At 56.3% G+C, this 9,821-nt stretch overlaps 1 protein-coding gene across 3 annotated transcripts in view; it reads right to left on the bottom strand.

Annotated features, from left to right (window-relative positions):
- Positions 1–605: 605 nt before the first annotated feature.
- The window catches only part of TMCC2 (transmembrane and coiled-coil domain family 2), a gene marked incomplete at both ends in the record, with an annotated part of 35,326 nt that continues 26,110 nt past the window's right edge, over positions 606–9,821 (bottom strand). For all 3 annotated transcript variants that reach the window (XM_082833388.1, XM_082833390.1, XM_082833389.1), the window contains 3 exons: positions 606–917; positions 1,179–1,314; positions 2,515–3,455. In XM_082833388.1, the coding sequence (XP_082689514.1) occupies positions 606–917; positions 1,179–1,314; positions 2,515–3,455 (1,389 nt within the window). The remainder of the gene's footprint in view (positions 918–1,178; positions 1,315–2,514; positions 3,456–9,821) is intronic.

Raw genomic sequence — 9,821 nt, 5'->3', positions numbered from 1 at the left:
GAACACACAAATCCAAAGCCACACCTAACTGGCCTCCAGAGCCTGCATCCTTCAGATCCCAGAAGGGCCCAACCCAGAACCCAGCCTCAACCCAGCTCCGGAGGAGGGAGGGGTGAGCTGGGGAGCTTCCCCGGGGCCAGTGGAAACTCTTGCCTTCATTCTGACCATCTCCACAAAGAGGGAGCTGGAGCTGCCTGAAGCATGGGCTCTTCCCTAGGAAAGCCGAGGCATGGCCCTCTCCTGCCCCTCTTCTCATTGGCCTTCCTGACCCATGGCATCTGCGTCAGCTGGGAGGAGCCCTTGTGTGACTGTAAATAATCAGAACAGTCCATCCAGGTGTCCTCTGCTGCATTTGGCCACCGACGCCCCCACCGCCTCCAGCCAGGGCTACACTTACGGCTCCCTTCAGGCCAACAGGGAGGAGGCACTGGACAGAAGAAGCAAGGACAGAGAAGGGGGCAGAAGTTGCTGGAATGGACAGTTTGGCCAGGAGGCCAAACTGGACACATGATGAAGTCCAAGGACTCGGGAGTCCCAGGGTTCCCCCGGAGAAGCATGGCCAGCTGGGGGCTGGGGAGAGCACGGGGTCGGGACAGGCCGGCCGCTCAGCTGGGCAGTAGCACGTGCTGCAGGAGGTAGGTGAGGGAGTCCCAGTGCTTCCAGAGGAGGAAGAGGACGAGGACCAGGAGGGCAGTGCTGGTGATGCGCAGGCGGGTCTTCATGAGTGGTGTGATGAAATTGGCGAGAGTGGACACGAACACCAGCAGCACGGCCATGAGCGCCAGGATCACGTTGATGAACTTGCCCAGCAGCGCCCGTGCGTTGGCGTTCTCCACGCCCTCCAGCTGCACCACCTGCTGCTGTTGCTGCTGCAGCTCCAGCTTGGTGACCCGGGTCAGGCAAGACTCCACAGCCTCCTGCAGGGACACAGGGGTGGGTGCATTGGAGCTCGGGGCGGGCAGACCCCCAGCCTAAACCCTACCTGCCCCTCCGAGGAGGTGACAATGCACAGGGTGCCCCCTCCGAAGGCCAGGCAGGGTAGAGGGTGATCAGCTGCAGCTAGGGGCCCGAGTCCTTTAATGATGACTATCTGGGGAGGACGGTGGGAAGTGGAAGTCTTGATTAAGGGGAAGCGGCGGAACCAGCCCACTCCCGGATTCCTCTTGAGGCTGCTGTACCTGGATGTCCCGGGCCCTTTCGTAGGACTGGTAGGCCACCTTCTCCTCCATGCTGGCCAGCTCCTGCTTCAGGTTGGTCATCTCATTCTGGTGAAGCTCGGTCAGGTCGTTGAGCTGCTCCTCCAGCCGCTCATACCTGGCGGAGGGAGAAGGTATGACACCAGTCCCAGCTCCCCAAGCCCCGTGTCTCTCCCCAGGATCAATTTCACTCATTCTCAACAATGACTCAACCCACCCCAGGTGTCCAGCCCTGTCCAATTTTAACAGCAACCACAATGAAAGCTACTACGTACACAGCACTTCTTATATGCAGGCCCTGGGCTAGGCACTTTAGCCACATTATCCCATAGGATCCTCCTCCACAAACCTTCAAGATAAGTCCTAGTGTCATCCCCATTTTACAGACGAGAAGACTGAGGCATAGAGAGGTTGAGGAACTTGCCTGAGATCACAGAGCTCATGAATGGAGGAGTCAGGGATTGACTAACTTCAACAACCTCAACCCTTAAGCCCTGGGCTAATAGGCTCTCCTGGGTACCAGGGACCCAGGGATATAGAGACACAATCCCTGCTCTGAAGGCACAAAATATAGAAGATGACTACTATGGCGGGGGGGGGGGTAGTTAGCTTTCAGGCAGGTTTCCCCCTCAATTTTCCGAACCTTCTTCACATATATAAAGAAGAAAAGGTGCTAACTAAAGAACAGATCCCGAAGACTCCCAAGGAGCAGGCGCCAAGTGGCACACGAGAGGCGCAGAGCAAAAGCAGAGCCGACAGAAGGGAAGGAGGGGACAGGCTGACTCGGGAGCCCCGGCTGAACGATCACATGGGCCATGCCAGACACCTACATACGGTGACTTTACAGGTTTGGACTCAATCCTCACAAACCCTGTGAACAGGGCTTCACGTTATTCCTGCTTCACAGAGGAGGACACCGGGTACGAAGAGTACTAAGAACTTTGTTCAAGGTAAAGAGTAGAGCTGGGATCTGAACCCAGGTAACCTGGCTCCAGAGTCAGCGCTCTTAGCCAGACTCTCTCCAGATAAAAGGCCATGTAGCTGGCTCCTGCCTCGGTTTCCCCTTTTGTACAACAACCATGTGATCATCAAGTAGGGATGCTCAAAGCTCCTGAGACGGGCAGAGCCTTCCTTCCACAGGCCCCATAATCCTAACTTCCAGCTGCCCTGGAAGCTGGTGGAAGGGTCCTCAGAGCCTCTTCCTGGCCCCTTCCAGCAGCCCAGGACCCTTCTAGATGCTCCCCCGTCTGCTGCTACCACCAAGTCTGAAAGCCGGTGCTCGGCTCCTCTCCCCAGGGCCGGGCCGGGCGGCACACACCTGTAGCGCTCCTCCTGCAGGCACTGGGTCATGTAGGTGTAGTCCCTCTGCAGCTGAGCCTTCAGGTCCTCCATCGAGTCCTCCAGGTGGGACTGGCCCTCCTTGATCTCCCGCAGCTCTTCCAGCACGGCATCCATGTTTCCGGGGGCACCGTACAGCATGTTCGACTTGGGGCTTCCCAGCGCCGCAGCGGGCCCGGCCCCGGAGTTGCTGCCCGCCCCAGCCGAGCTGGCGCTAGCGCTGGAGCACTCATCGTCGCTGCCGTACTTGGGGCTGGACACGAGCGTGGCACTGCCGCTCAGCGCCCGGGCCGCCTCCTCGGGGGGCCCGTCGTCCAGAGGGTCCTTCAGGTGGGCGATGTTGTCAGCGCTGCCAAACTTGTTCCGGATGAGGCTGGCGAACTCCCGGGGCTTGGACACCACAGCGGTGTGGGTGGCCTGTGAGAGGCCGGAGAGGCTGCCCTTCACGCCCTCCACCACGCCACCCCCAAAGCCGCTGATGCCGGCGCGCATGTTGGCACCCACGTCCTTCAGGCCCTGCTGCATGTCCCGCAGCACATCCTTGGGCTGCCGCGACGGCCCGTTCTGCTCGATCTCCTTCAGGCGCCGGCGGTAGTGCTCCAGCTTCTTGTGCAGCTGGGCGATGGTCTGGGCCGACTTCTGGTTCTTCTTCTCGAACACCTGCTTGATGCGGGACACCTGCTGCTTGTCCGCGTTGTTGGCCAGCTTCAGGTACTCTGCCACATTGTCGTCCCGCGCCTCCTGCTCGATCTTGATCTGCTCTGTGATCTTCAGGATCTTCTGGTGCAGGTGGTCGATGGCGGCCTTGGTCCGCTGGGGGTCCGGGGCCCCGTCCGGCACGTCCAGGCTGATGGGGCCATCGGCGTCACCGTGGCCAGGGCCGCCAGGGAGGCTCAGGGCCGCGAGGTCCCCCTTGTCAACCTGGGGAAGAAGGCAAGCAGAAGAAGCGTAAGTCAATCAGGAAACCAAGGGAGGGGGCCCACAGGGGTCTCTCGTGTGTCCCTGGACAACTCTGGACTTGGTTTTCACTGCCTGGAAAACAGATGCGGGATGAACAGGAAACTTTAAGGAAAGAGTCCGAAAGGATAATGGCAATGACAACAGTATTCCCTCACAGCTGCCATTTAGGAAGGGCTTGCACATCTGCTATTTACCCAATCCCCACAACAACCCTAAAATGCAGTCTAGGCAGACCTGCTCCTCCTTTGGCCCAGAGAGTTCAAGCAAGTTGCTCAGGGACAAACAGCTTCAGGAAGACAGAACTGGCAGCCCAGAACTCTTTTTGCCCCATCACATGAACCAAGCAGGTCTGAGGCTTCACTGCAGTCACGGGGTTATTTCTCGGGGGTGAGACACGCTGTCCCTCTGGACCCAGCCCTCCATAAGGCTCCTGCCTGGAGCAGGACTCTCCCTCAGAGCTGACCAGAGCCTACACTTGGGACCCATGCAGGCACAGGAAGCACTTCCCTGCACCCTCCCCACCTGGGCTTCCCCAGTGCAGCTCAGTGGGCCACCTGCCTCAGCGGACACCTCTCGCAGCCCTGCCCTTACCTTCCAGCTCCCTGGGGTCGTCAGCAACCTCTTCCGCTTCATGATGGCGGGAGCGCCCGGCCCTGCCCGGTCTCCCAGGACAGGGAGAGGGGCACACCCCCACCTGCCTGCTGGCTGGGTCCCCAAGGGCTCGAGTCCCAGAAGTAACCCACAGGCTGAGGGAAGCGGGGCCCAGGCTGGGGGCCTGGGGGTACCAGCCATCCAGCGTGGAAGGAGGTGGATGTGCAGGAGGGAGAGGACAGCGCCTTTTCCTCGCAGGCAGGCAGGCTTCCTGAGTGCATCAGGGTGGCACAAAGAATGGAGCAGAGAGACTGAGAAAGGATAGGGGGCAGGGAGAGAGGGGAAGGAAAGGTCACAGAAGATAGGAAAGATGGGAAGCAAGGTCGGATGAAAGCAGGCGGGCCTGGAGCCCCACTCTCCCAGGGACAGACCCGCCTCAGCCTGTTGGAGGACCGCTGTCCACAGCCGAGTCCCAGTGTCTTATCTCCATGCAACAACGGAAGCAGCAGGAAATGGCTCAACCCCCTGTATTTTTACACACAGCACACCCTGGGCCGGTCAGATATTCGCTATTTTTGTGTATGTGGGGGTGGGGGCAGGGTGAGGTACACATCGGGGAAGGGGTTAAACACAAAGAAAGTGACCCCAGCTCGCAGCTCACGCACCGGAAGCAGCCCGTGCCAACTGCAGGCAGAAGCCACTGGGCTCCATTTCTGCAGAGGTGCAAAATTATTGGCAAACGCTGTTAAAAACAATAGCCCTGCCAAACTCAGGAGCCAGAGGAGGGTGTCTCCTCTGTGGGCTTCCTCGTCAGCCTTTTCAGGTCCCCATTCCACTGGGGAGGCTGGGTACAAAACCCATCCCTTCCCATACCTCCTGAAGTCAGGACTTTCCTCTGACATATGCTTTGGGTCTCCCCGCATGTCCCTTTGCCCTCTGCCGGGTGCCGATACCTTCAGGACCTTGTATATCAGAGGAGCCAATTCCACAGTCTCCCTTAATGACCCGTCCCAAGGTCTACTCGTTGCAGCAATCTGACTTCAAACTGCATCGTGCAGTGAAACCCCTTCTTCCTGTGCTGTTCCTGCAGTGACGGCAAACACCCCATCTCTCGATTTTCCTGACCCTCAGTATTCCCCCCTGTAAAATGGGGATAATCATATCTCCTCTCAGGCCTTTGGTGAGGGTAACACAAGATGATGTGCAGCGAGCAGTCGGCACAGCACAGGCAGAGGCACTCATCGGTGCTGTCTGCATCTGGCAGCACATTTTGTGTGTGTGGCGGAGGAAATGAAGTTTATTTAAAAGATTATACCAAAACATTTGCTCAACATTGATACTATGAGGCAAACTTTAATTCTATATGCAACACACAGCTTTTAAGATGAAAGAACTTGACCCCTTTATGAGGCCGCTGTGCTTTCCAAAGAGACTCAACACTTTCCCTCTCTTCCACTCGCTGCGTGGGAGAAAGAATATTCATTAAATGAGTTGGGATCTGGCGGCCTCACTGCCTGATGCTCAGCTAGGTCGCGGGCTCATCTTTATAAAGAGGAGAGCGTCGGTCCCACCTACTTGGAGGCGTGTCGGAGGACCTAATGAGACATGGACTCGCTGTGAAAAGCAAAAGTGCTTTGGACTACAAGGGAGTGTAAATTCCCTGCCCGTCCGGGCTCCAGTCTGGCAGCTTAGAGCCTTTTACCCCTCGATTTGGTGGCTGTCTGGCTTACAAATAGAAAAGCAGAGCTGAAGCTGGCTGTGAAATCCCCATGAATGAGAGAACAGGCGCTCCAGGAAAATCAGCAGGGCCTGGTGGTGAGCTGAAGTGGGCTGCAGTCCCACCCGTTTCCCCACCACCCGCCCCTCTTCTCTGCCCTGGGGCCCAGACTCAAGCCTGGGGTTCCTGCGGCAGGACCCCAGCTCCTTCCTGCCCCTCCACTGGGTCTACAATGCCTGGAGCCTCTGGCTGGCTCCAGTCACAGAACATGCCTCTTTGTCCCTGCCCCCAGGGAGTTCTCCTCTCCCCAAGCTCACCTCTCCTCTCCCCAAGCTCACCCCCCCCCCAAGGCTGCAGCGCCCTTTCAGGACGAAAGGGAGACAGGGTGACCAGGAAAAAAGAGCCAAGGAGGCTGCAGACAGACAGGCAGAGCTACAAAGAGGGATTATGCTTTAACAAAGGAAGGAAAATTAGAGCATTCGAAGAAAAAAGATGAGAAAGCTGTTAAGAGGGATGAATCTAGCAGAGCACGAGGAGAATGAGATTTGCTCACAAAAAATAAAAGAAGAAGAAGAATCGCAATGAGACAGGATACAAGGCCCATGCAGGGCAACGGAAAGGGCACTAAGTGTGGAAGCAAACACCAGTTTAGAATCCTGGCTCTGTCACTTACCAGCTGTGTGCCCTTAGATATGTCATTAACTTTTCTGGGACTCAGCTTTCTCATCTAGAAAAAGGGGGTATTTCTACCCACCTCAACGGATTGTCAGGAGGATAAAATGAGACCATGAAGGCAATGATCACAGTACAAACTCAGGGCACACGGCAGGTGCTCAAAAACAAATCACAATCAACTGACACTTCACGTCCACTAGGACGGCTATAATTTAAAAAGGAAAATAACAAGTGTTGGCGAGGATGTGGGGAAATCAGAAGCTTCACACCTTTGCTGGCGGGAATGCAAGATGGCGCAGCTGCTGTGGAAAACAGTTTGGAGGGTCCTTAAAAAATTAAACATGGATTTACTTTATGACCCAGCAATTTCACTCCTAGGTGCAGCCCCAAGGAATCGAAAGCGGGTATTAAACAAGCACTTGTACACATATGTTCACAGCAACACTATTTACAATAGCCAAAGGGTGGACACAACTCAAATGTCCACTGATCGTTGGGTAATGGGTAAGCAAAATTGGTAGAGTCACACAATGGAATCTTATTTGATTATAAAATGAATAAAGTACTGATAGAGGCTACAACGTGGATGAATCTCAAGAGCACTACACTAAGTAAAAGAAAACAGATACTAAAGGCCACATACTGTACAATTCCATTTATATGAAATGTCCAGGATACTTAAATTCATAGGGACCGAAGGCAGACTAGCGGTTGCCAGGGGCTGGGGAAGGGAGAAATGGGGAGTGACTGCTTAATGGGTACAGGTTTCCTTTAGGGATAATGAAGATGTTCTGGAACTAGAAAGAGGTGATGGTTGCACAACCTGGGTGTGGAAGGCCAGGGCCCTCAATCTGCTGGCCTAGGTTGCAGGGCCAGCCCATGTCCTATTACAGAGTGGGTCTGCGGGAGGGTATCTGAGTCCTTCATCTTATGGGCACATTTTTAACACAGCAGAAGCTCTAGCTGAGACTTCCCTGGCGGTCCAGTGGTTAAGACTCTGTGCTTCCACTGCAGGCATGGGGCACAGGTTCGATCCCTGATCGGGGAACTAAGATCCCACACGCTGCTCAGCACAGCCCAAAAAAAAAAAAAAAAAAAGGAAGAAGCAGCTCTAACTCACTCACTAAAAAGAGGAGCAATACAGAGCACTGAACTCTCGGTCACTAGCAGGTGAAAACTCCCAGGGTGCCCCAGCCTGGAGCACAGCAGTGGGTGGCCTACACAGGCACTGCTGTTCCTCTCTCGAAACTGTCACAGAGCCTCACATGGCCCAGGCCACCCAGCCCTCTGTCCATGCCTAGCCACCAACACCATGGCCTCCTCACCCCACTCTCCTGCCTGAGAGGGGCCAGACACTCCGCAGGCACCTGGCCCCAGGAAGAATCCCTGTGCACAGGGGGGCAAGTTCTAAGAAGAGGAGAACCGTGGAGAGTGGCCCATGCTTCTTCCATGACCCCTATCCACACAAGGCAACCCAGAGGCCAGGTCACGCTCCCTGCTCAGGGTGCCCACCAGCCAGGGCTGAGGTCGCTGACACTGTTCTACACAGACAGTGACGTTCGAGAAGTGCTGATGAATGTTCTGGAAGAGCCAGAGCTGGGACGCTGTCAGAAGTGTCCGGGGCACAACTTTCCCTATTCGTCTCCCTGCTCTGGAGAGACACACCCCTGGGAGCACCCCCTCCACGAGGCTTCACAGCCCCTCAGACTCTTCTCCCTGCCCGCTTCCAGCAGAGCTTAGCGAAGCCGGATTAGGCGCTCTGCCAGGTTACAGGGCTCCCACCTCCTCCGGGGCCTGAGCTCACATCTCCATGTTAACCCGGCCAGACACGGGCCATGGGTCTTCCTCTCACACACTGGCCCGGCAGCCTGGGTCCCTGAGGCAGACACTGTTGGGACAGAAGCATCCAAGCTTACATGAAGCTCCTCAGTGCAAAGGGGAAGGACGCTAGCCATGTAAACCGTGAGATGTGAATCATGGGTCTATTTCTCTAGCAACAGTACAAACACATTATAAACATGCTTCAAGATGGACCATATCAACAATCACACTTGCAAGGAATGCGTGCTCCACACCTGCGCTCCCAGGTTCCCAGGAGACCGGAGATGGCCCCCAGCCTGTGACTCCCCTCCCCCAGGGACAGGCAGCCTCCTCCTACATTTACAAAGTGCTCTCCTGTTAGCGTCCCCAGAGCAAGCCGCATAGAAGATGATTCCTGTCCTAGCTACCTGCTCAGGGGTTGGAAAGAACACTAAGGTCACTCTTGGAAACAAAAAAAGAGCAAAGAAAAGAGCTTTGGGGCTCCTATGCTCCCCTTTAGGAGAGCAGGGTGGCCCTGTCATCCCGGGTCAGGTGGCCTGTGTGCCCCCTCCCAGGGTGGAGAGCAATGGAGTCAGGTGTCAACCCTGCTTTGTCTGTGGGTCTGACCAGATGGGCTGAGGTCCATGCAGGGTGCTGCTCCTGGGCTGCAGTGACTAAGAGCCCCGCAGGTGAGTGTGACAGGCCTGTCAGGCCCGGGTGACTCAGCAGAGATGCTTCCATCTGCTGACTTCTCGCCCTGTGACTCTGATTTGAGCACCCTTCTCAGGATGGAGAACACACAGATTCCCCTCTTTCCTCGAGGGAAAGGGAGGTAAGCCAGGCCAGGATGGAGAGGAACAGCCATGGCCAGCAAACACCCCATCCCCTGCCCAAAGAGGCAGTGTGACCCTACAATGAAGCTGGGAGGGAGGCAACCTGACATCTCCCACACCAACCTGATGCTCCAGCCAGAGCAGACAGGGAAGATTACGCCAACCCTTGGTCCTCAGCCAGGGGCTGCTCCCATTCTCCCAGGTAATGCAGGTGCTATGAAGCCGCTCAACCCCGGCTCTGGAGGCATCATCACAGCTAACCCAAGCCAGGTGCGGGAGGGGCGGGGAGGGGCAGGAACGGGCGGGGGGGGGGGGGGGGGGGGAGGGGAAGGCACCAGCCCATCCAGTGGTTCCATTGGTGCCTGGGAGCCCACGTGGCTTTTCTCCAGAGGGCAGGGAGGCAAATGCTTAGATAAAGGGTACACATGGAGGAGGATATATTACATATATACACCTGGGGCTGTTCACTGGGTAAGAGTAAGATGAAAAACTCCTGCAGTGAGACCCCAGCTGCCACACGAGGGATTCAAGGGCAGGTGCGTGAGGGACCTGGCTCTTCCTGCAGTGCCCCTTCCTCGTTGCATGAGTGCCCTCAGCGGCTTTACAAGGAATTTTACGCTGCTACGAGGGACTGCAGGGTGCAGAGTCCATACAGATGAGGAAACTCACTCTTGCATCCTTTCATGCAGCACCTACGATCTCCAGGCAGCC

The sequence above is a fragment of the Leucopleurus acutus genome (assembly GCF_964270905.1).
Source record: "Leucopleurus acutus genome assembly, chromosome: 2".
Classification (NCBI taxonomy): domain Eukaryota; kingdom Metazoa; phylum Chordata; class Mammalia; order Artiodactyla; family Delphinidae; genus Leucopleurus; species Leucopleurus acutus.
This window is presented reverse-complemented; position numbering and strand designations above follow the sequence as displayed.